This window comes from Toxorhynchites rutilus, chromosome 3 (genome assembly GCF_029784135.1).
Source record: "Toxorhynchites rutilus septentrionalis strain SRP chromosome 3, ASM2978413v1, whole genome shotgun sequence".
Taxonomy (NCBI): domain Eukaryota; kingdom Metazoa; phylum Arthropoda; class Insecta; order Diptera; family Culicidae; genus Toxorhynchites; species Toxorhynchites rutilus.
In genome coordinates, this window is record NC_073746.1 from 21,800,789 (window position 1) to 21,827,720 (window position 26,932).

A 26,932-nucleotide genomic window follows, 5' to 3' on the forward strand; every position below is an offset into this window, starting at 1 on the left:
CTTGCCTATTTGTTAGATAGAACGAATTATTCTAGAGGCGAATGAACTGAAAAGTTTAAACCCTCTTAAAGCCAAAAAAAGAAGAAGAAGAACGAATTATTGCACGCAATTTTGTGTTACATACAACATTCATGAAAACGAAGTTGGAAGAAAGAATGCATAATACATGATTTATCTTCGCATCCGTTCGTTGAAAATACTCCTATTATTTGTTAAATTGCTTTCTTGTTTTATTATTTTCACTGTTGATATCTCAGGCGAAAAAAAATTGTGGATAAATTTGCTGTCTAATGGTATATATTATAATCTACATCGTAAGAACGATTCTGCATAATATGCATTTACAAACTCTTAATAAACGTTACATTTTTCGTAGAGTGACCCCCCTATATAGAAATCAAAGACGTAGTCCTACGTCAAAAATACAAATGAGAAAGATTTTTAACCCCTATGGTACAGATTAAAATGTGACAACACTGGTCACAACCAATGGTTGGATAAACGTGGAATCAGAACATGATCGTTCAAGCATGTCTTCAACCACTTTATTACGATGAAATTTGTTTTTTCGTGATCAAAAAGATCAACGGAATTTTCATCGGCAGCTACTACGCGCCTCCCAGATGGACGATGGACCAGTTCCACTACATGTTGGATTTCCTTACCGAGGAGCTCGCCGAACGAAGGCCAGTCGTTATAGGAGGGAATTTCAATACAGGGGCAATAGAGTGGGGAAGCAGATGCACCAACGCGAGCGGGATTAGTTTACTAGAAGCTCTGGTCAAGTTAGATGTGGCCCTGTGCAACGAGGGCACCACTAGTACCTTCCGCCGAGATGGTCCAGACTCTATCATCGACCTGACTTTCACAAGTCCGAATGTCGAAAATGAGGGAGGCGGTATGCGGAGGATACACCCACAGTGACCATCGAGCCATCCGTTGTACCATTGACCAAGGAAACTTCGTGGCAATACGGATGAATAGAACATGCCCGCATAGGTGGAAGACAAGAACCTTTGACAAAGACTTTTTCGTCGAAGCACTACGCGTGGAGAGCGACGTCTTGAACATGAACGTGGATGAACTGACAGAAGCACAAGTGGAGTGAGGCACTTGGCATGTTCGGGCCAGAAGACGCTTCCAACGGGCAAGCAACGAAACTAGAGAAGAGCGGAGAATGGAATTTAGAGAGGCTGGGGCAATGACTACCGAGTGTTGATGGCGAAGCTCAGGGGCCCAATGACACCTCCTGAAACAGGTCCCGAAAAACTAAAAAATATCGTTGAAAGGTCATTCCCGCAGCACGACCCGACGACTTCTCCACCCAGACCATATAGAGAGGATGGAATTGATAACACTGAATGCAGACAAGTGTCGAACGATAAAGTATGAAATATTTCAAAACGAAGAAAGCGCCTGACCCAAATAGAATCCTTAATATAGCTTCAAAAGAGGCAGTCCTAACATTCCCTAATATGTTCAGAACAGCAATGCAGAAGTGTCTAAACGAATGCTACTTTCTGGATCGATAGAAGATACAACAGTATTATTGCTCAAACCAGGAAAGACGCTGGGAAATCTAGCATCGTATAGACCCATATGCTTGCTGGACACACTTGGGAAACTTCTGGAGAGAATCATTCTCAACAGAGTGACGGAATGCACGAAGGGAGTTCGTGGACTGTCCGATAATCAGTTCGAATTTCAGAAAGGGAGATCTACGGTAGATGCCATTCGCATAATGGTCGAAAGAGCCAACAAAGCATCCAAACAGAAGCGCTGAGGAAACAAATAGTGCGAAGTGATAACGATCGACGTTATGAACGCGTTATGAAAGTTGGAAGGCCATCGCGACTGCGCTCCACACGATGAGAGTCCCAGACTATGTGTGCAGAATACTGAAAAGTTTTTCATGTTTTGTCATCCCGATTTCTGACATTAAATAAGACATAACATAACATAAACGTCATGACTCTCAAATACTGGTAAGCATTTGTATAATATACATGGTACAGTAATATAAGAATAATACGAGCGAGCGAAACAAAAGACAAATAAGCTTTCCGCATACTTTTCCACATGCACGGCCCAGACCGAGACAGATATTGCTTCCCTTCATGCGCTCCTTTTTTACTCTTAGAAAACACTTTGCAACTTCATTTTATAATGAGGTGTAATATTATCATGCATTTACGCAACAGTATCATTAGCCATGTGGCGTGGTCGTGTAAAACAGTCTTGCGTCCTAGCCGACCTTGGTTCGATCCCCGTTGCCGCGTCGCTCGAACTTTTTTTTTGGATACAATCCCAAAAAAAGATGAAAAAAGAAAAAAGAAAGAGATGTCTGCTTCCATACATACAAAAATTTTAAAGCGTTGGGGAACACGTGACATTATTTGCCTATTTGACGCTTCAAGGCACTAAATGGCATGTTTTCTGTCGAAAATGAAATGCTTTCTGACAACGCTAGTTTGGGTGTATTATTAAGATATTGTTTATAAAAATATTTAAATCACGGTGGAAAAAATAGAATGGGGGTTTTTTGTGTGAAAATTTGTGGTTTTATGTATGTTTTGAAGTAAAATTTAAAAAATATATATATGCAAAAAAATATTCAGAAAAAAAAATTTTTTCTATTTTTTCTACACACTAAACGGTACCAAATATACGCTAATCGGCTTACGAGCTATTCTCATGCTTAACAATTTTTTGCGCATAATTCATTGAAATCAGTCGAGCCGTTTCGGAGGAGTTTGACCACGAACATCGTGACACGAGATATATAATACACTTCACAGTGGAAACGGAATAAACGGCACGCCATTGAACTACGTTTTACGAGTTCGTGAAGTGTCGAAGATAATAATGAGTTTTCAGGCAGAATGAGCATTTTTTCAAATAAAAAATCATTAATGAAAATTAACTTCTTCGTATCAAACTGGAATTCAACATGAGTGGAAAACTTTGTTTTCTTCATGTGATATAATAATCTCATACAAAAATTTTATCTGAATATAATTTGATATTATAATGATAAGTTTATTGGGAAACTAATCTCGTATCCAGATGTCGACACCGTACCGTTGTCATCGCGGATACGTTTCATTCCGTTTCCACTGTGAAGTGTATTCGAAGTGTATTTGAGAATCAGGCCCGAAGTGTATGACAACGCGATGACAACGATACGGTGTCGACATCTGGATACGAAATTAGTTTTTAATAAGTCTTACTACTCGGCCCGAATGCATTTTTGAATTGCTAGAATCAGAATGAAATTTTTTACTTGGCGTTATTTATTTTCTTGAAGCACGGCTTTCTTACCCTAACTTGACCTATTTCGTATACACTTTCCGATATTCTCACTAAAACTTATAATTATAATATAAAATTATCTTCAGATAAAATTTTTGTACGAGATTATTTTACCAAATGAAGAAAGCAAAGTTTTCCATTCACATTGTACACTAATTTGATACGGAGAAGTTAATTTTCGTTCATAATTTCTATTTGAAAAGTGTTCAAATTCATTCTACCTGAAAACCCATCATTTTCTTTAACTCGTAAAATGAAATTTAATGGCGTGTCGTTCATTTCGTTTTCATCGTGAAATGTTAGCGGTAAGGCCCATAATCTCTTGATAAATAAAATGAACTATGAATTTCCTTTTCATAGTATGATTTCAACATATCATACTCCTACTATCAAATCTACGTTTTCTAGTTTTCTCTATCTCTCCACATTTAATTATTTTTACATACCAAAATAATAGTAAAATACTTATTGTTTGAAATATGTGACATTCGGTTGAAAAATTAATACAAAAAAATGGTGCAGCTCAGAAAATACATGATACGAAGCATACATGCTTTTCATGGGAAAATAACCTTCCGAAATGTTATTACATTTGTCAACCTTCACATCTCGCTTCCCTGTTATCTTGCACTTGGTCGACGAAAATGCAGAAAGAAGAGTAAGAAGCCAGTTGTCACGTCTTGTCTTAGGAAAAAACCAAGGGGTTGCTAAAAGGGGCGCCTTCTTGAATCCATCATAAACAATTATGAGCATAGAAATCATAACCTAAATTTAAACATAAAGTGCTTCGTGCGGTCCTGCTGCAGTATTTTGATCGCAAATCGCAAAATGAAGCTTCCGGTAATCATATCAGTTCAGTTCAGCATTAATTGATGATGAAATGATTAGTTGATATTGGATTCTTTTTGACAACCAACTTGATTCTATCCGGATGACCCAGCGCCAAACCAATTACACGGAACTTGGTGCTTAGACTAAACTGACCAGACGTCCCGCATTTCAACAAAATATCCCGCGTAAGATTCCGTCCCTCGAAACGTCTCGCATTTGGCAACAGATACGAAAATGTCCCGCGATATCAATATATTTCAATATCACAATTTGATTATGTTGATTTTCTTAAATGGATGAACCTCAAAAAAAATTTATTTGGCAGACTGTTCAAGAGCGCTTCTAATGCATCCAAATTTTAATACGTTGAGCTGGTTTCATCGCACAGAAATTGGGCTTTTTGTTTAGAGAGTGTCAACTGGAAGCGACAGCCACAACATTGGAAAATGATTTTTATAAAAGTCCCCTATTGATCCGCAGGGACCAACGTGAGTCAGACGAAAAGTTCATCTAGCTCGGTCAGGGCTTCACGATTTGAATAAGCCGGAAGAACTAGTGTATGCTCGACAGGAATAGGCAGAGTTGTTTGATGAAGTATCGTAAATGAAGCTCTGGGCGGTCTTACGGAAGTTGACCGGAACCTGAACCATGGCCGATGAAAATGTGTATATCGGCGTGTTATTTTACCTTTTCGTGGCTTTGGTGGTCGTCTGTCTCGCATTTTGGCCATTCACCCGAAAGTTTTCTATCGGGTGCAGCTGACCAATGTTGGGAAGATTGGTGGCCTTCGCAACAATGTTTATCTCCAGCCGATCCATCCTCCAGTGATCTTTTGGCATAATCAGATCAGCTACCCAGGATCGGCATAAAGACCACATCACCTTCTCAACTCATATACGGCCGATCTCGTCTGACGCTTCCGCATAAAAATGTCCATTTTGGCCAGATTCTTCTCCACCGTTTGGCCGGTTGCTTCGATCTCCCGGTTTAAGGAGCGGCAAAGAGATGATATTGTAAATACCAGATCGGCTATATCTGGCGGACACAAAGTGCCTCAGGATGTCTAACTCTTTCGCTGTGGGGTGGAGCTTGCAGTATAGAAAAATCATCAAGTTGCTTGACAGTGCTGCTGCTGCGAATCAACAGCCTTGAATGATTTTTGTTGTAGACTTAATAAACGTAAGATTTAAAGAAAATTTGTTCCTATAAATTATCTTTTATCGCCATCCGAAATTAGTCCATTTTTTTTTGAATGCATACGTTAACACTAAAATAGATGAAAAATGAATTGGAATTTTCGAGTATTCCAATCGGTAATTTGAAGAAAATTGTAGAATTTGAATTGTGCTTGCCAGACGTAAATGCTCTTTGATTGAGCGAGTGATTTTCGAACGTGAGCGTAATAAAATAATGTGTAAGTTTGTAAAAATACGGAAGAGCCCTAATATCAATCACATCTATGTCAGTAGCCACCGGAATATCGAAGGAAGGTCCCACAACTTCCCCACACTTAGAATTCCAATCCTTGCCGATTGTAACCAATGGGCATTTATGATAATTTTCCTCATTTCCACACATGAGAAAACACCCCTACATATCAAAACGTGAGAGAATGTTGGAGTCACTAGTCTCGGTATGAATAAGTCGCAGTATTTGTCATCAACACGTACAAACCAAAAAAAAAGAACGCTAATTCGAGTATCCTTACCTCTCCGCTGCATGATAAGATCCATCGGCAATAAACTTCACGCCGTGAATCGTTGAGTTGAGTAAATACTCCCTGACAATGTCCACGAAGCGCATCACGATAAACGAGTGCTAATGCACCAATCCTTCGATCGGTCGGTTGGTCACTCAGCAATGGAACCAGGCGTCGGCAAGGCTAAAAAACAAATAAATTTCTGCACGCACCGAATATTAAGATGAGCCCCAGACTGAATACAAAAACAGGCAGGTCTTTCGAATGCAAAGGACATATTCATTCAGCTGGCGCGATAAGCGATCGGTTCAATGGAATTACAAGTGTTTTATTGGTTATAATTACAGCGGGGGTGGTTAATTATTCAATGGTGTGATTCAATCAAAGTATGTACTTTTCGATAATCTCCTGCAGCATATCGGTGAGTCTCGTGCGATATGTTTCGTTTTGTTCGAACGCCGCCAGACAGAGCGCTATTTTCGCCCCCTCATCGTGAATGTATGCATCAAATGACTCCGAAGACTGCATCAGCGGTGCGACAAGATCCCCCGGAATCAAAGTAAAATGACTGAAAAGACAACTCTCAATTAATCCGGCAAGATGATAATGCTTGCAGGAAGCGTTGAAATCATTCCGTGGAAGAACTTGCGCCAGATTCACGTTGTGGCAAGCCGCGTGTTGAACCAAATCAGCATAATAATTGTTGAGCAGAGCATCCAAATATTCTCTGCGAAAACCGCTATCTGAGCAAAGCATAATTACGGTCAAAACGTCCAGGGCAGGTGGTGCGTAGCGTGCCAATTGGAAATCCAACAACATGCAGGAAACTGGATGCGGGAGACCTACCCAGTAAAACAAAACCATTCGTCTGTACTCTAATTCTCTAGAATGTAAGTATCGATCAAATCCGCCAGTAGATCCGTCATCAGAAAACGATAATTTTCGCTAATATCCCACGCCTTTGTACTCAGCTCTGATATAGAATTTCCCAGCAAATTATCGAACGAAACCGGAACGGGGCATTCTTTGCACTCCGAAACCAATTCGGTCGGAAGCAGCGTTAGGTGTCTAAACAGAATACTGTCAATCAAACCAGCTAATTTGTACTCCTCACAGGATTCCCTGTAATGATTCCCGGGGAAAACTTCATCAACGTCGATTTGGAACCATTCCAGTTCGTTCAGAAACAGCTCATAATACAACTGAACCATCCGTTCCAGATGGACAGCCCTGAATTCGCTCGTCGTTGTGGTACTCAGCAGGGACATCACGTCGTACGCCGGCGGGGAGTACCTGGCAATTTGGAAATCAACCACAACGCACTGCATAGGTACAATGCCTGGCCGCAAATGGAGATTTTGAAAGTCGAATGGATTGGGCCTGATGACGGAGGAACGCTTGCGTCGGCGTCGCTCACCACATTGATGTTGTTTTTGTTGGTGGTGGTGCGACTGCCCGTCAGCACCAGCCTCGGCGAAACCTGTATGTGAGTGAAACAAATTAATTAATGAGAAGGTGTCACTAATTTGGGTGGCTCTACTGTGGTGGATGGAAACACACAATTGTAGGGTTTTTCAATACGCGCGTAGACGCTACGGTGAAAAGCAAACTGTGGACATTTTTCAAGCATTGCATTTTTACAATCATAATATTTAATATTTACACACCAAGAATACAAAGTTTTAGAATGTAAACGGCAATATGAAAAGCGACAAAGTTGATATGAGAATAAAATTTAATATACGAGTTGCATATGATGTTTGATTAATTAGGACTTTAAATTTCACGGACTGTAGAAATGTTTTTGAACGTCTCGGTTAAGTTCAATTTTTACTTGGCTCTACTGAATGTGGTTCGAGATTTATTACAGTTGTGGTAGATTTTTGTATCATACACAGAATTTCTCACACATATAAGATAAATAGTAGAAACGTGATGTTTTGTTCAGAATTTGTAACAATTTTGCGAATTTTGTTGATTACTATTGGCTGTTATTTGTTTTGAAGCATTTCTAACAGATGGCGTTAGTGGCAATAAAACGTATTGGACAAAGATGTTTCAATGTTCTCTTGTCTTGTTGTTGTTGTCAGCACCAGTATTCTACTTTTGATTGTCTTCTTCTTCTTCTTCTTCAATGGCACTAACGTTCCTAGAGGAACTTCGCCGTCTAAGCTCTATAATACGCGTGATCACAGTGCAAGTCGGAGGAAATTTCTTTGACGAAAAATTCCCCCGACCAGAACGGGAATCGAACCCGAACACCCGGCATGTTAGTTATGACGCTAACCACTCGGCCAAGGGAGCACATTACTTTTGATTGTCTTTGTGTATAATTTCGAATTCGGAAATGTATATAATGTTGCTATTTTTGATCTGAACAGGTCATTTTTTGTACCAGAAAGAATTGCTGTTTTGTGTTCATTTCACAGAAAGAACATTAGAAAGTCATCGAATTCTGTATGATGCCTGTTGGAACCCTGCTTCACCAATATCAACCTATAAATACTTATTTAGAGAGAAAAAATTCGACACAAGCAACGATTGAAGGGAATGAATTGGAGGCGATAAAAGATCATAATTCGTTAGTCTCGAGAGAAACTTGCCGAATGATCGTCTAAATTTCGTCAGATCATATCATTCCGGCTTTTCAAAATAAAATCCTTCAAAACTTACTTGTACATCCAATATTACCGGGTTTTAATTCAGAAAGCTTTTAAATTTGCTCATTGGAGGCTATTGATGAGGGTTTTCTTCTTTTGGTGATCCATTCGTAGGCTCGACCGACCTGTTGTGCGACCTGTCAGCCGTTCTACGCATAGTTGTTCCATGTTACTTTTCAACAATTTTCACTTTTCTTCACAAAACGATGTTTTCATGCTTAATTTTCCGGAAAAAAACACAAGCATAATGTTATAGTTTGTTCCCAGCTTTAAAAAAACATCAAGCAAAATTGTCCCATGTTGATATTCTACATATGCGTATATTACGCTAATGCAGTTTGTGTGTCGTATAAGCGTATAATTTAAATCGATTCAGTACTGTAGTAAATCGTGTTGCATGCTGGAGAAAATCATGAAACAGTAAATCATATTAGATCCTAATAAAGGACATATTACATCATATTGAAATGTCAATGAAATGCTGATACACTCGAAAGTTTTAACCGCTGTTGAATTAAATTGCAGATAGCCGCGCGAGATAGCTGGTGGATGATAATCCAGACGACCGGAGTTCGAACCTATATCGGAGCAGTTTTCACCAAACATCAATCTGTGTCATTTTAATCATTCATATTCCACTCCCAACACAAGTCAATCAAACAATTATTATTTCTACAAACATAAATACTCATATATAAAAATGGCGATTCGTGAGGCTATAATAAACATTTCACGAAAATATTTTGCGCCATTTGTTTTTTTTTTCTATGTCTGTAATAAATCGTATATGAGTATGGCAAAAGTCGCTATTATAGCCGGTCAAAGTTGTATATTCATCCAAACAAATTCGGTAAGCATTTGCCATGTATGTATATGGCCTCCACTTTTTCATGCATATGCCAGTTAGGCGCATTATATGCCAACCAAATTTTAGGGCATATGATGTTATATATACGCTTGTTATGCGATTTAATGTTTGCTGGGTAGGCCTAACTTTCCCACCATGTAGTTTTTGTAGGTCCATAATAAATAATCGGTTCAAGTACAAGAATTTTATGTCACGTTTTTAGCAGGGCTAATGCACTCATTCCTGGCTTGGAAGAACGAGATAATTCTCAAACAAATAACAAAAAAAAAATAGGAGGTTCTGTCCAAGACACGTCCGCATTGTTGACGTAGAACTACGTGGTTATTTTATTCAAGTCGCTTGTTTATAACTTTGGATATTATTTTTTAATGCAGCGAAATTTTAGAAATAACTGTTTAGTAGAATGGTTTAGTCGCCCTGAAATGGATTATTTTATTTTATAATCAGTTGACGATAATTGATTGATGATTCTTTATTTTCCTTGCAGAACAATGCACTATACAGAGCCATACATTGGTGGCGACCACGAATATAAACACTCCTCATCATTCTGCGCTATTCTCAAAAGAAACGCTTCTGTTAATATTACTGGCCTCGAAAAAAGTTGCATTACTTTAGCTGTCATCCTTGGCGGAGATAGTTTTCCTACCGTCATGCGAAATCAAATCACACACCGAATTCTTGAAGAATCATTTTCTTGGTGAGCCGATAATAGCCTAGTTTGATGATACCCCACAAAATTGTGTAATTCAGAACCTTAATAGAATGGCGTCAGTTTGATGTAATGATTGCATACCAGAGACATTAGCGAGTAAGTAATTGAGTCGCGTCCACAGCTCAATCCAAAACGAAGATATGTGATGACGCAAAACAAGGAAGAACAAGCGATGTTCATTGCGTCGTATCTAGAACGATACTGAAAGTTTGCCTCAGCGAGATCCAATATTTATGCTGTAGGCAATATTCCCCTCCGTTCTTCTTCTTATTCTTTTTTTTTGTTCATGGAAACTTAAATCATTCCCCTTCGTTGATCGCCGATAAGTTGCTCGTTATTGACGGCGTGGGTAGAGAAGCTCACAAATGAGCAGAACAAATGTATGGGAAAATGAATATGCTTTTAGTTTTCATCAATTTATAACGTTTGTATACCAGGGGATTGTAATATCTAGCATAAAAAACTAATAAAAAATCTTAGGGAATTTCTGATTCGTTTGGTATGTAAATTGTCAAAATCCGTTCGCGGCAAAAATAGTTATTAACGTTAATTTTATTTCATACAAACGTGACCTGTTTTCTGATATGGCACCCTTAATGAAAGACGTAGAGGCACTTCGTCCTCTTCTTCGAATTTCACTCTACACATACGCAAGTAACCTCAATTCGACTAAAACTGGGAATATCGCCGGCGAGCTGAAGCCTTTTTGGATGAGCACAATGAATTATTGAAATTATTCTAATCACACCCATGCTCGGAATGCAAAATAATAAAGGGTGTGTCACATCAAATTGCATCACGGAAAAAACGCTGTAGAAATTAGCCCAGTAGACCGATCCTTTTGAAAATTTTAGAGAGTAAAATAAAAACTATTAAACAACTTTTGGCATTTTCTTTTTATTCATACTTCGAGCCCAAGCCCGTATGCTCGCACCTTCCTCTTTACCCCGTCCATAAGGTTCTGTACAACGTCAGGTTGTAGTTTTTTTTTAACAGAAATCTATTTTCTCTTGAAGTCCGCCTCCGATTTGACAACTTTTGGGTTCTTCCGGAGGGCCTGCTTCATAATCGCCCAATATTTCTCTATTGGGCGAAGCTCCAGCGCGTTGGGCGGGTTCATTTCCTTTGGCACGAAGGTGACCCCGTGGCTTCGTACCACTCCAACACGTCCTTTGAATAGTGGCACGAAGCGAGATCCGGCCAGAAGATGGTCGGGCCCTCGTGCTGCTTCAATAGTGGTAGTAAGCGCTTCTGTAGGCACTCCTTAAGGTAAACCTGACCGTTTACCGTGCCGGTCATCACGAAGGGGGCGCTCCGCTTTCCGCAAGAGCAGATAGCTTGCCACACCATGTACTTTTTGGCAAACCTGGATAGTTTCTGCTTGCGAATCTCCTCCGGAACGCTGAATTTGTCCTCTGCGGAGAAGAACAACAGGCCCGGCAGCTGACGAAAGTCCGCTTTGACGTAGGTTTCGTCGTCCATTACCAGGCAATGCGGCTTCGTCAGCATTTCGGTGTACAGCTTCCGGGCTCGCGTCTTCCCCACCATATTTTGCCTTTCGTCGCGGTTAGGAGCCTTCTGAACCTTGTATGTACGCAGGCCCTCCCGCTGCTTGGTCCGCTGGACGAATGAACTTAACAAATTCAGCTTATTGGCGCGTCCCGGACCGAACTTCTCGGATCACGTCTAAACTGCTTAACTACGCGCTTGTGATCTTTTTCACTCACGGAGCATCCATTTTTACCGTTCTTCACCTTCCGGTCGATGGTTAGGTTCTCGAAGTATCGTTTTAGTACTCTGCTGACCGTGGATTGGACGATTCCCAGCATCTTACCGAGGTCCCGATGTGACAACTCCGGATTCTCGAAATGAGTGCACAGGATTAATTCACGACGCTCTTTTTCGTTCGACGACATTTTTCCAAATTTACGAAAAATTGACAGTGAAGCATGGCCAACGTGATCTATACACTCTTATCTGATTATAAGCGAAAGCTGAAGATATAATTCCTAAAAAATTAATTTCTACGGCGTTTTTTCAGTGATGCAATTTGATGTGACACACCCTTTAGTCACCGATTGAAGAGCACGTGTATAGATCCAATGCGCCACAGTTACTTTAATTTTCAGGAACATCATTACTCATTTTGAATTAATATTTTAATATTATGTGGTTGGAGGAGACGAAACAAACAAAAGAGAGCCCTCGATGGATTCTTATGTGTGTCGTTTGATGAATTGGCGCAGTTAGGACAACGTCATTCTAGGATATCTTGAGCTGTGTCAATAATCCATGGTCAACATATTCGCAAAGGTTGAGATCGAACGACTGCGATTCCTATGAGACAATCAACAGAAGCGATTCGAGGAATGATAGCGAGACGCTATCATGAGTAACACCTACACACCCTTTGTTCAAACGACAGCACGTGTGTTCAAACAAAAGAAATGAAGTCTTTAATGGGCTCTATTACAAAATTACACGTATTTCGTTCGGACTGTTAGTATTTAAACAACATCGAGTAATGATTTTCATCCAAATTTAAGCAATTTAAAATTATTTTCGTGTCTGCTAATCTGATACAGATTAAATTGCTCCACGAATACGGATTACTCATTTTGAAGTTTATTTTGCGCCGAGGCATGGTTGCTACATTTCATAGCACGAATGATCAGTTTTCTGAATGCAAAAGACGAATCCTGAGATCCGATCGATCCGGTCCATTTCTCTGTACATCATAGATCTCATCTCCATCTCCACATCACACTCAGGTTCGGGAAGTTCCCACGGTCCAATGCAATACACGGTCAAATCTTCACGTATCTGCTCGATATCCACGTGGAATCACGTAGAACAGCTTCATCGATCATAATCAATTAATTTTATAGATCGTTGAAACATTTGAACACACATGTATTGCAATACATGTATTAATTTCTTCCAAAAAGTCACAATAGGGTTGTGTCCGAGACACGACCGCATAGTTGACGTAGGATTCCGTTACGCTATCTGTTGCTTTGGATATGAAGAATTACTGAATGTTTATTGAACCCATTTTCATTTTTCATTTTCGGAACATGGAACTCCTTCATTTTTTCAATTTTTCTCGTCGCATTAACTTTCCTTGGGTGAAAAAAATCGTTTCATATTTCAAGTCGTTTTAACACAACCGCTACTGTATACAATTTTACACTTACACTTGTGCTCAGAGACAGAGACACTCAGTGGTTTCTAGGAATATCGCATTAAATGTAAATTACTGTATCATGTTATACTGTGTTGTTTAAGGCGACTCGCACACCGGAGAAATAAGCAACTAGCAGGCAGCAATACGTAATATGCAACAGGCAATATATTAGGCTGTCAAAAAAGTCCTGCGGTATTTCCGCGAGGTGTCGTTGTAAGCGCGTAGTTCTAGTTGTATTCATTGTATCGAGTCATACTATAGCTTGTTGGAAAGGTATTATATAGTCCTTGACAGTGTTTTGTTTGGTTAAGTCATTCGTGAGTTATAGTGTCGTAAATATGGAGCAAAATAAAGAGAAAATCCGACATATTTTACAGTACTACTATGACAAAGGCAAAAATGCATCTCAAGCTGCCAATAAAATTTGTGCAGTATATGGACCCGATACAGTTACCATTTCCACCGCACAACGATGGTTTCAACGTTTTCGTTCTGGTGTAGAGGTCGTCGAAGATGCGTCACGCTCCGGAAGGCCTGTCGTCGAAAATTGCGACAATATCGCTGAATTAGCCGAGAAAGTCCGGCATAGTAGCAGCCGTAGCATCGGCCAAGAGCTGGGGATAAGTCATCAAACCGTTATTAACCATTTGAAGAAGCTTGGATTCACATCAATGAGGTACATATAGAGGTGGAGCAGTAGGCGAAGTGTATCTGTATTGGCAAGCCAAATATCGTGTCGTAATTATTTGCATTCAATATGGAATGTATATGGAAGAAACAAAACAATGTTGAAAGTACGTACGGTTGCATGATAATTTGAGTCAAAATTCTCATGAAATCATTCAACTGGTTGTTTCTTAACAGATGACAATTATATCGTGGGTTATTTCGATTATTCATGTGGTAAAAAAGTCCAGAGAGCAGTCGTATGCTTAGTTCTCAAAAGCAGTAACATTTTCGGTGAAATTTTGATTAATTGGCGATTATTATCTCACAACATACACACCAACACTGAGAGCCTTCCAAACATCAACTTCATAACGGTACAATAATGAAACTTAGTTTGTTTCTATAAACGTGGGGGAGTGAAAATGGCACATGCAAATATCACTTTTATCCGTCTTTTTCGACGTGATTTCACAAATATTCACTTCATGCTATCACATTAGCCTCACATTCAGCGGGAGCTCTAAAAAAATGTACGTTTTTAATTGATAAATTACTTCCTGAAAATAGCATTTTTACATGGATGCGGTGGGCAATCAAAGATAAACACAACGACTGACGTCACTATTTGCGAGATAGTTATGGCAGCGCATGCTATGTCGCTCGAAACTCGACCATCTTCATTACCTTTTTTCCAGGACATTGGATTCACATAGAAGCTCGATGTATGGGTGCCACACACGTTGACGCAAAAAAACATCTTTGACCGTATCGACGCATGTGAATCGCTGCTGAATCGCAACAAAATCGGCCCGTTTCTGAAGCGGATGGTGACTGGCGATGAAAAGTGGGTCACTTACGACAACGTGAAGCGCAAACTGTCGTGGTCGAAGCCCGCTGAAGCGGCTCAGACGGTGGCCAAGCTCTCACTAACGGCCAGGAAGGTTCTGCTGTGTGTTTGGTGGGATTGTCAAGGAATAATCTATTATGAGCTACTTCCCTATGGCCAAACGCTCAATTCGGACCTGTACTGCCAACAACTGGACCGGTTGAAGGTAGCACTCATGAAGAAGAGACCACCTTTGATAAACAGAGGCCGCATTGTCTTCCATCAGGACAACGCCAGGCCACACACTTCTTTGTTGACGCGCCAGAAGCTCCGGGAGCTCGGATGGGAGGTTCTTTTGCATCCGCCGTATAGCCGGACCTTGCACCAAGTGACTACCACCTGTTTTTGTCCATGGCGAACGAGCTAGGAAGTCAGAAGTTAGCCACAAAAGAGGCCTGTGAAAATTGGCTATCCGAGTTTTTTTGCCAATAAGGAAGCGAGCTTCTATAACAGGGGTATTATGAAGTTGGCATCTCGTTGGGAACAAGTCATCGAACAAAACGGCGCATATTTGACTTAAACCAGATGATTGTAACTAATTTTATGAACAAATGAAAATTCAAAAAAAAATACCGCAGGACTTTTTTGACAGCCTAATATTTTGTTGTGCTTCGCATACCAAAGCAATAAACATTATGTAAACAATCTGCTTAATGAACGAAGCTTGCCAAATGATGGGCGATAAGTTGCTCTTCAACCGACACGTTGCGTTGGTAGCGTATTGTGAACGTGTTATTTCGCCTCGTTCATGCGAATAAACGAAAGACGACTGAGCAGAGCGGAAGAGTTTCAAGAGAAAATGTCGAAAGAAAAAGAACTTAGTTGAAAAACGAAAGAAGCACCGTTGAAATGTAAGCGATTACTCATTTAGTCATTTAGCAATAAATAGGTACTTGCAGTCTAAAGTAATTCAAATATGAGTTTACACAGTTAATTGCTCTTAGGAGACGGTGCGAAGTTTTTGTTACATTTCCAACAGGTTCAAGAAATTTAGAGTTGTAAGATAAGACCGCCCAGTAACGACGGATACAGACATTATCAAGACTATGCTCACTGAAAATCTGTGATATAGTGTGAGTAAGATAACGGATTCCATTAATAATTCTAAGACAACGGTACATAAGCATTTTATCAAGATGGAATATGCGAATCGATATAAAGTTAGGGTTCCACGTTGCGCATTTCGAAACGAGTAACTCGTTTCGAGAAAATTCGAACTCAAATCGAATTGGTTTTAGTATTATGTATCTTTTTCAAGTTAATATTTTCAGTGTACTAGATTTAGAGCAAAATTTGTCTCGTAGAGAAATGTAAAATATTTGGGTTCGTAAACAAAGCTAAGTCAAAGTGGTCGAAACGGACAAAAATCACTCGTTTCGAAATGCCACCCCTGCTTCATGAACAGCGTCTCTACGTGGGATTTGTTTCTCCAACGGCATGAGAGGGATCATTTCTTGGATTTTATACCAAAATATGCATCAAAAACGCACTTGGTATAAGGAAAACTTCAACTGTTGCGAAGCCTCATGACATTTTGGGAGACTGGAAGGGTGTAGTGTAGTATGCTTCTTCCTCAAGGTGATACGATAAATGCTGACAATTATTACAATCAACTGGGTCAATTGAAAGCCACCATAGCAGAAGAATGACCAGAATTGATGAACCAACGACGCGTCGTTTTCCATTACGACAACGCAAGACCGCATGTTGCGTTGGCCGTAACACATAAATGTTTACAGTAGGATTGGGATGTTGTACCTCAAGCTCCGTACTCCTCGGACGAATGTTTGTTGATGGGGTTTCGAATGGAAAAGATCAAGGATGTAGTTAAATTTATGATGTACTCTCAAAATGAAATAGGGTGATGAAGCTGGACGTATGGATATTCCATACAGGAAGTTGTTTAGGTGCTGAATGTATGTGACACTCACATCCAGACCAGATTCATCAGCAACAGCCGGTTATATGAAGCAGTTCCGAAGCTGTCTTATGGAAGAACATTGGGTTCATGCAAAGAGAATCCTAAAATACATAAAAGCTACCTTGGATCTGGTATTGATGTTCCGAGGTGACGCTAGCGCCAGCGTTTAGGACAGCTATACAGAATGGGCGAACAATGTAAATGACCGGTGGTCAATCATCGGTTATACATTTAAAGTTTTTTCCTTACTAGAAGCAACTAAAAGTGGTCTTGTCCTTCACGGGGGCAGAGTATGTTACGTTGGGTACGGCTGTTTATCAAGGCGTCTGGTTGGTTCGTGTTCGGATAGCCTTGGGAATGAACATTAGTGAACCGCTGGGGTGATATGAAGACAACCAGTCTTGCATTGCAATATGTAAGAAAATCGTAATAACAAGCAGATATTAAATACTGATTCAATCGACAACTTATTCAATTTCAGACCATCAAGATCGACCCTTCAAGGGAAAAGCAAGCGGATATTTCGACAAAGCGATTACCATGACCAGAAGACAGAAGTGCAGAAACCTTAGATTTCCAGAACATTGAAACCTTGACCTTGACCTTCGTTGTTTAAAAGAGCCTTTAAACTTTCCAGTTCATTCACCTCTAAAACATTGAAACAAATGCCAAACCCTCCTTATCCTCCGGATCATACTCCCTGCGATTTAGACTTGTGTCCTCTAATAGAGAGAAACTTCAAGAGTAATTGGGGCAATAATTCAACAGTAACGGAATGAAAAACTTGGCTTGCGAGAAATTTTTAGCGTTCATGAGGTCTACATTTATTTCAAATCGTTTTCATCAAACATCATAGTCTAATATCGCGAAATTTCAATTATTTTTTAGCACATAATAGTTTATCATGCCGAAAGTAGGAAAACAAAAAAAAACAAGGACCATCTATAATTGCATGGAAATCATTCATTCAACTATTTATTTCATATATCTATACACGTGTTCCCTACTTATTCCTATTTGGAATAAGAACATTTTAAAAAATCGCTATACTGTAAATATAAGTAAATTCTAAGCGTAACACTTATTAAGCCCAGGAGCATATAATCGGCAACAAAAGAAACACTTACCAACGAAAAAAATCTAAGTACTATTTATCAACTCAACACATAGCCATCGACAATTTGCATGATCATATCACTTATTCGATGTCGGTAATCCTCATACCGCTCGAACCCGCTCACAGCAGCCTTAACGAAAACTTCCGGCTTTCTAGATTCATCAAACCAATCCGTCCCGGCGGCAATCTCATAACAGTCAGGTTGCGGTGGCCAATGAAAGTACATACAAGCCTCAATCAGCCCAGCTAAATGATAGTCCTGGCATGAGCGAAGAAACACTGCCTTGGGCAGTACTTCCTCGACGTTAAGAATGGAATTTTGTGCTAGCAGTGAACTCAATGTGCCATAGTAAGTACCCTTCAATGATTCGAGGTGTTGCTGACGGAACGAACTAAGCGTTGATATCATGATTAGCGACATCACATCGTATGCGGGCGGAGCAAGACGAGAAAACTGATAGTCAACGAGTACCGCACCAACAGGCACTACAAGGAAGCGGGTTAATGATAAGCGCCTTAACTGATTGTGACTGTCTGTGGGAGTGCTGTTACCTGCATCACTGTTTGCTCGTGATTTATCCGACTCTTCATACTTGAACATCAGGTTGTTGTTCCACAGGTCTCCGTGATTGAACACGTTTCTGTACACGGTGGAGGGCTTAGCGAAGTCGTAAATTTTCCTAATCACTTCGGGGAACTTTTCCAAGATGAAGTCCAATTGGTCCGAGTGTTTGTATTTGTCAATTCGTTTTATAAGTTCACAAAGAGCCCTAATCGCATTGTCCAAGTTTGTTTTACGTACGTAGCCTTCGTCATTTATGTACACATTTTCATTTAAGTGACCCGAGTAGAGTTTTGTAATTGGTTGTTTGGTTCGTTCCTCAAGTACTAAAGAGGCGGCGTGTAGCTTCGCTACGGTCTTAAGGGCCACTTCTAAGTGAGCGAGATCCAACAAACTCTTATTATGTTCGACCATCCGGTACCCTTCGGCTTTAAGATTCTCAAAAATCAACATTTTATCATCCTTCGTAAGATACGCTCTCGGAGCGAAAGGTTTCGTTCCGATGCTGACATCTTGCAAACGAGGGATCAGATGAGTATACAGTTGGATTTCTTTCCTGAAGCAACCCATTTCGCGCACATAATCCGCCAGCTTTGGCACCTGTTCCGGCAACACCTTCATGAAGAAACTGAGATACTCTTCCTCGGCGTATTCTTCTTCCTCTTCCGAATAATGCACCATCTTTTCACGCAGCACCACATTCAAAAAGTAATGATCACCCAGATAGCCAATCGGCTCCTCGCTTAACCTCTTCACGTGGTACGAAAGCACTCGAAACTTCGCGTTGTATTTGTCGCGTTTTTCCTGCAGGTATCGCTTCACTACCAACTCGACATCGTCCTCCGTTAGACCGAACGCGGCCGGATCCATGGTGACCTTGAGATCGGATGCACTCGAACGAAAACCGTGAGAAGCGTGTTTGAAGCACGGATGCTGCGTATCGACTGATAAGCGAGGGTGGCTAGACCAACGGCTGAGATAAGTCTGAAATAGTGAGATGTAATATCAAAGATAAAAGATAGATAAGTGATTTGTTTACAGTTCTGTCGTTGATTTACAGGTGTGGTACTTTTTATCTATGCTGCAACAAATTGAATTGGATGTCTGGCATCGATTGCAAATCAAACATCAATTATGTTGATAAGGCATACCATCCCTAGAAATGCAATTATTTGTATAAATAAATGAAACACTTCGCTCTGTCAGAAAAGTACAGGGAAATCAGCATTTTAAATATTTAAATAAATTGTCAAAATTCAATTCTTGTTTTCACAACTAGGCACCTGCTTCTAGTTGATAGAAGAACTCCAGTTCTCGCGAGAACTGGAGCCAATTCCAAAACGCGTTTAAAATATGTTTTGACTGTTTATGTTTTATTGTTTTTTGGTTGATATCAATATATAAATAATGGGGGGGTCTTCGTAGCACATTGGTTGCGCGTTCTCAGCGATCGATAGTGAGTTCGAAATTAGGGTCCTCAATCGACCATCTTTGTGTTGTTATAGACGTTATAGACTACAAAAACAAGCTGAAAACTGTACTTTAGCATACAAGGGTCACCATCAACCCATTTCTACCTGTTATTGATTTTTTTCTGTACAAAAAATAAAACAATTTCAAGAAAAAAATTTTAAAAAGTTTTTGTTAGGAAAACTTTTTTTTGTATGGAAGAGTTGTAGGGCAAATATTTATCTACAATTTATCTACCATGTCATCAAAATCTGAGATGACCATTTTGAAAAAATCGACTTTTAGTTTTTGAAATCGATTTTTTTCAGTATAGGTTTTCAAAAAATATGTTTTCAGTATTTTTTTTCTTAAAATTCAATTATTTTCCTATAACTCTTTCATAGATCACCTTTTGCTAGGACTTACTATATTCGAGTAAAAAAAAATGTATAAAAAAATTATCAAATATATTTAGCCCTTTCCATATGTTGGTCTAGATAAATTTTCGGAAAACCAAGTACGCCAAGTTGCTTAATTAGGTAAGGTCTTCACGCCCAGAAAGTTGCCTCAAGTTCTGAGGGGGTCATGCCAATCCCATAGACGAGTTGGTGCGAAATCCGTCCTATGCAGCTTCTTCTTCTTGAATGGCGTTAACGTTCCCTGTGGAACTTTTGCCGTCTCAACGTATGCATTAACTAGCGTCATTTATTAATACTTAGTTGAGATTTCTTAAGCCAAATAACACGCCTTGAATGTATTCCGAGGGGCAAGCTCTAGAATACGCGTGACCACAGTGCAAGTCGAAAGAATTTTCTTTGACGAAAAATCCCCCGCCCAGAACGGGAATCGAACCCGAACACCCGGCATGATAATGTGAGACGCTAACCACTCGGCCACGGGGGTGCCACGGGTCCTATGCAGCTACAAATTGTATTGGATGTCTGACATCGATTGCAAATCAAACATCAATTAAGTTGATAAGGCATACCAGCCCTAAAATTCAATTTTCTGTATAAATAGTTGAAACACTACATTCTGTCAGAAAAGTACTGAGAAATCAGCATTTCAATTGTTTAAATGAATTGTCAAAATTCCATTTTAGTTTTCATAACTTTTATTTTATAGAAGATATAAAAAAGGTCTCGCGAGAACTGGAGTTGACTCCAAAACGCATTTAAAATATGTTTTGATGAAAAAATTTTTTTCGTTAGTATCGATATATAAATATTGGAGGGTCTTCGTAACCACATTGGTTGCCTGTTCGATCGTAATTTGAAAACTCGGGGCTCTCAATTGACTATCTTTATGTTGTTATGGAATAACTACGTCCTTGCAACAATCATCAGCGATGGAGATAGGTTCAGAGGCGACGCGTAACCAAGTGAGCCACCTGTTCAATCAATAATGGTGTGTGTTTTCTATCTTTTTCCTTCGGCTTCATCCAGCAAAACTTTGAACCTGAAATATCATTTTTACGCAAGGCAGTGCATTAGTAGTAGTGATCACTTCATACATAGTGTTTGTGTCCTGTCGCACTTGAAGATGCAAAAAAGTGTTCGAATAGATAAACGGGTTGAACTCGATAGTCTCTACTGCTTATTTTGTAGACAGAAAACACAATAAGGTTTTTCTGAATAATATAGAAATTACAAATAAATTACCTTCGATATTTTTTCATCTCATCTACAAATGTGAAATAATAAAAACAATAATTTTTCTATATCTTTTTCTGAGATTATCCAGCTGTCCTATGAACAGTTTGAACAGACGGACGAGACGCCACTGGATAGATTCACGGTCGGAGTCCTGGTGTCACCGCAAGGACCACGATCTGCAAGCGTGATTCATAGCATAGCAATAGAGCGTGTGGTTAGATCGCGCTCTATCACAAATGTACACAAAAATATCAAAAACTCCTCTGGCTAGCGATAACCCTCCGGAAAGGAGAAGTAAAACAAAACAATAAACAATAATCCCAACCAGCTCACTTAAGCAGGCCCAATGAATGTACGTAACAGAAATGTCATTGCTGCACTAGGATTTTTAGATTGCAAACCAGTGTAATAAATAAAAGCATAAACAGAGGATAGTGATATCGCACCTGCGTGCCTTGTCTTCCCTGTCTTGGTATAGAATAATAATGTTTTTCCGATTCCCTATGTTACGCCCTTTCTAGTATGAGAATAAGACCTCAAAAGGAGGCCATAGGAAAAATGCATGTATAAAAGAACGAACTTTTGACTGACGACGCAAACGCGTCGTGGCAGCAACTCACTCATTCAAGTAACACTATTAAATATCACATCCATGAGGAGTCTAGGGAGTACCAGCGAGAAAAAGGAACAGGAGCAACAGTGAGTATAATGAGGCCGAATTAAGGTCGCTCAAATCCGAAAATCCGCACTTATTCATTCAAAGTAACTACTTCTCCAGGTTTGTTTTTTGAACAATTTTAAATAGCCTGAGAAAAGTGAGTTTAAAGGGTCTCATAATTCTAACATCGAGTGGCTGGAACTTGTAAGACCAATGCGGGGGTAAGCTTACAGGGTGTCGACCCAAAATTCGAAACTGATTTCCTAGTAATGTTTCCCTGATTTTCTAGTAATGTTTCCAGAAAAAACCTGGTGTAAAAAATTTATAAACGTTTGTCGATATTTTTTAATTATCGAAATTTTATGGTTTTCAGCTTGAGTTGAATGACAACTGGGAAAAAGCGTAAAAGAAAAGCAATATAAATTATTTATATAGATCAAAGTTATAATGAATAGTACAGTGACCGTCACAAAGTAAAAATCCACCCCCAATATAAATGCCTTCCCCTTCTGAAACCTAGCTAATTAAATACTACTTTTGTATCATTATCATTCCAATTATCGCAATAACTGAAATTCTAATCAAATTATATACAGTAGTAATGATTTTTTTTTTTAAATTTAATTTTTCCCTGATTGGGACGAATTTTCTAATATTCTTAGATTTTGCGAGCTGGCGTCTACTTTTGAGCCCGAAAAACGGAAATTTACAAAACATAAATAGTGGAGATAAATGTGGTTTTCATACAAATTTCTTCTTTTATTCCTTCCTTTTAATTCTACTCTTTAATTTACTTCAGTCCCTCTTCTCTCGTACAGCCCAAATTAGTGCTAGGAACCAACGGTTACATGCCTTGAGGGCGGAGGTTGCTTCTGGTGTCTGATGTGGGTGGCGCTTTCGAAAACCAACCAACCAATCTATTCCGGCTCATTACCTTCATTGCCTATCGAAAGGGTGGGAAATACCACTTCTTTCGGCCAAATCATGCGCCAGCTTCCGGATTTCTCTCGTCGTAACATTGTAGAACCGTTGATCCAAAGAGAGAATATAACCCTGTAAGTTCGTTCTCTTGTTCCGTCGTGAAAACATTACCAAATGATCCGAGCAACTAGAGCTACAAAGGATCTGCACAACGTAAATAACGTAATAAGTGTTTCACGCGGAACACAATGCTGGTCTGTGACCACTTTTTACAATCGGATGTTTTGGAATGATTCCGCACTTCGATTCCACATCTAGCAATGTTCAACTATGTTCACAAATTTTAACAGCTTACAGGTTATAATGAAAAAAAAATATCAGGTACTACTGGGTCAAACTATCAAACAATTGAAGTTCTATTTCAAACAATTGTATTTCTAACAAAATTGTTGGAAAATAAGTGAGATTGGTTCAATAACAAGCCCGAAAGAATGATGGCCCATATTGCCCACACTTGTCTTATATGTACCAGATGAATCCAATCTGAGCATGAAACAATAAATTTGAATAAATAATAAATATTCTGGGGTTTTACATCAATTATACGATAGTTTGATTGAAATTTTGAAATTTGAAACACAAAAAAAAATAATGATGAAGCAATTTAATTGCAAACGTTCGAAAAATCGAACAACAACTTTGATAATTTTTCATGGTAACGATGTGGTAAGGTTTTGGCATCAAATATTACATTATTAGTTTAGTCTTTTAGCTATTCACTTACCACTTACTACCAATTTCATTCAATTTAGTATATCTTTTTTGAGCAATAAATTGGTTTTAAAGCAACTATGCGCGGAAAGTACATAACCTAACATAATCTAACAAAAATCAAAACCTAATAATATGCAAAAATATGTAAACTTTTCTACAGTACCATTTGAATAATTGATAAAAGAACACATATTGTGATTTAGGGAAAAAAACACCGGAATGAATTAGGATACCATATGGTCGGAGATAAACATCAGGACACCTGTCACAGCTACGATTATGACCAAACCATTATCATTCTATCATTCTAACGTTTATGAAACACATATGCAGCAATTGAATATCGTATAAAAATTAGGACAAGTCTATGAAGACTATGACTATGAAAAATAAATCAGGATGTCCAATCAATAGAATCTCAAAATCAGGATATGTTCTGCTAAATCAGGACAGATCCGGAATTGTTAGAACGGAAAAAAAATATTTCTTGAAGATTGGGGTTTCTGTAACGAATTATCAATATTACACTAATCGCTTTCATTAAAAAAAATATTTTTTACAGCTTGGTCGTTAATGGTTTAGACAAAAACAAATTAAATGAACTGAAGACAAGAACGAATAATAATTTTATAATGAAATTCTTATATGATTCTACAACACAAAGAATGATACATTTCAAAACGCTTCTACTTACACTTGAACAGCTTCGGTGATAGCGGCTAGCCAAGACACATATCATCAATGGAACCTTACAAATTCTCATTCGGCACTAGTGCCATCTTCATCCATCAAACCTTAAAGCCGTGAAACCTTGCAATAGAGAAAGCATTGACAACCAACATCACAATTTCGCGGAATATGACATAATACTCACCCCACAAGAGACTTCTAATGGTCGTTCGGGGAATTCCATTCCAATAATTTTCCTCCCATCCAATAACAATGGCGATAGGTGTATCCGTCCAGCAGAACACGCGTGAACCGTGTTTTAAGCAGTACTCTGTGGCGATGGATGAAGGCCCAATTTAATACATCTCGGTGAAAATCAAAACAAACACCAAATTCCACGACAGCCACTGGCTCGACACACTTCACGACTGCCCAATGTCTACTACTAGTTCACTTCATGTGTGCGTGTATTTTCCTTTCACGCGGCTGCTCGGCTCTCTATGATTGTTACGCTTTCCCCCCCCCCGTGGAAGACTTGTTGTTTTTCCGGTTACACCAAATTAGCTGTTGTTTGTGCTTTGTTTACATTCGATTATGTTGTCATGCTGTCCGCTCTCCAGTTTCATTGATCAATTGGTGGAACAATTCGGGCTTGCGCGTGAGAAAAGCAAGAGCTGAGAAAATATTAAATATGTGCACTATCAGGAGCGAACATTCCGTTCATGTGGTTGTTGGTCAACGTAATGAATCGAAATAGAATTCATTCTCCAAGCAGGGCAGCTTTGCGAGTCATCAAATTAATTTCAAGTGTTTAAACTAGGAACACACTTATTTGTGATACACTTGATATGTCGGGCATATGTTGGAAATTTTCTAGAACAATGGAATAACAATTTTAACTAATCCAATTCAATTAAACAGATGTTGATCAGTAATCCGCATCAAACAAATCTATTAAATCCCCACGTGTCCGACGTGATATTAACTTTTATTGAATCAGAAAATAACATAAATGTATAATGCTTACCTTCAATCACATTTTTTTTCGAATATTTTAATCCTTCGTAAGGCCGTGGCAACTGTATTGCCACCAGCAAAAAATATTTTATTCGCTGCACTTGGAATATTATTTCAATATTTTACCTAACCAAAATATTCTAAAGGTATCTGGCAATACACTAATTTTTTTCGGGCTGCTAAAAATGTACGATATTAATTTGGGAGACATTTGTATGTAACAAAACCACAAAAAAACAGAAAACAGAAAATTCTGTTAAAATTAGTTGAAAATGCAATTGATAAGTTTTTTACGGTAAACGTACTATTGAGGATTTACTGTGTGAGATCATGCAGTTTTTTCAATAAAATAAAAGGTGTATTTGACGAAAAATTAAAATTTTAATTTTCTTCTATATAAAAAAAATTGTTTTTTTTTTTCGCTGCACTAAAAATATTGTCAATTGCTGAAATAATCGTACTAGAAATGATGTTTTGATTTTTGCATAACAAAGGCGCAACAAAATGAATTTACAAGGGAGTGTTTTTGGTACGCAGACTGAGACACATCAAACCTTATACTGACTTTCAAATCTGTCGCTCCGTTCTCGAGTTAAATCGTGAGGAACGGACACCAAATCATTTTTATTCAGTCATTCTTTCTCTATTATAGTGACTTTCAACACATTTCGGCTGGTTTGTCGCTTTTACTTCCATTTTTGGAAGAATATCGAATATCGAAGAATAAGAATAAATTTGATATATCGATCATCTAAATCGGGTCAATAGTTCAAAGTTATGTTTTTTTTAAAAAAGAAATTTTTGGGAAAAAGTGAAAAACATTGATTTTTTGGACCACCCTAACAAAAAAGACGGGTGGGTAATGTCGGGGACATAACCGGAGTGACGTATGACTATACAAAGGGGACAGCTTTTGTTAAATATATATTTTAAATATATTGTTTTATTTTCTTCTCCTACGTGAATACCTACCTATCTACCTGAAAAATGGATTAGTTTACTGTTTACTCTTTATGAATATGTTGATGGTTCTGAAAAGAACCTTTGGTGTTGTGTTTTTGTTATCACTCGATATTCCCATCTTGTTCGGTTAAACCTTCCTGTTTAGCTATTACGATTGCCACTCGCAACAGCTTTCACAGTTGGAAAATTTCTTCCCATCCAGCTTGTGACATGTTGTTCAGTAAATTACATTTAATGTGACGTGCCGGAGAAACACTTTGCCACTCACTGAAACTATTTGTTGCCTTGATGAGCGCCGAACCGAAGCTGCTCTGTTCTTGATGCGGGTTTTCTGATTGTCGTGAGCAGCTTTGCAAGCCAACTCGAGCACTCCGACGGCCGAAACTCTATAATCGCTGT

At 38.9% G+C, this 26,932-nt stretch overlaps 1 protein-coding gene across 4 annotated transcripts; it reads right to left on the reverse strand.

Annotated features, from left to right (window-relative positions):
- Positions 1-6,149: 6,149 nt before the first annotated feature.
- On the reverse strand, positions 6,150-25,288 carry LOC129778822 (uncharacterized). 4 transcript variants are annotated; one of them, XM_055785940.1, is made up of 5 exons: positions 24,759-25,288; positions 24,579-24,694; positions 18,418-19,411; positions 7,260-7,322; positions 6,150-6,684 (listed from the first exon to the last, which is right to left on the reverse strand). In XM_055785940.1, exons 2-5 carry the CDS (start codon positions 24,645-24,647, stop codon positions 6,224-6,226), a joined length of 1,587 nt encoding a protein of 528 aa, XP_055641915.1. In that variant the 5' UTR covers positions 24,648-24,694; positions 24,759-25,288; the 3' UTR covers positions 6,150-6,223. The 4 variants fall into 4 exon arrangements, with proteins under 4 accessions (XP_055641915.1, XP_055641917.1, XP_055641914.1 ...); XM_055785942.1 differs by adding an exon at positions 19,467-19,583 and having other exon boundaries at positions 6,553-7,322; XM_055785939.1 differs by having other exon boundaries at positions 6,554-7,322.
- Between the last annotated feature and the right edge of the window lie 1,644 nt (positions 25,289-26,932).

Excerpts from the sequence above, each read along its gene's own strand:
- LOC129778822 (XM_055785939.1), bottom strand. The coding sequence starts at position 24,647 with ATGAGAATTTGTAAGGTTCCATTGATGATATGTGTCTTGGCTAGCCGC. Across the intron at positions 19,412-24,578 it reads ATCACCGAAGCTGTTCAAGT|ACTTATCTCAGCCGTTGGTC; the intron begins GTAAGTAGAAGC and ends TCACTATTTCAG. Across the intron at positions 7,323-18,417 it reads ACGAGCAAACAGTGATGCAG|GTTTCGCCGAGGCTGGTGCT; the intron begins GTAACAGCACTC and ends ACTCACATACAG.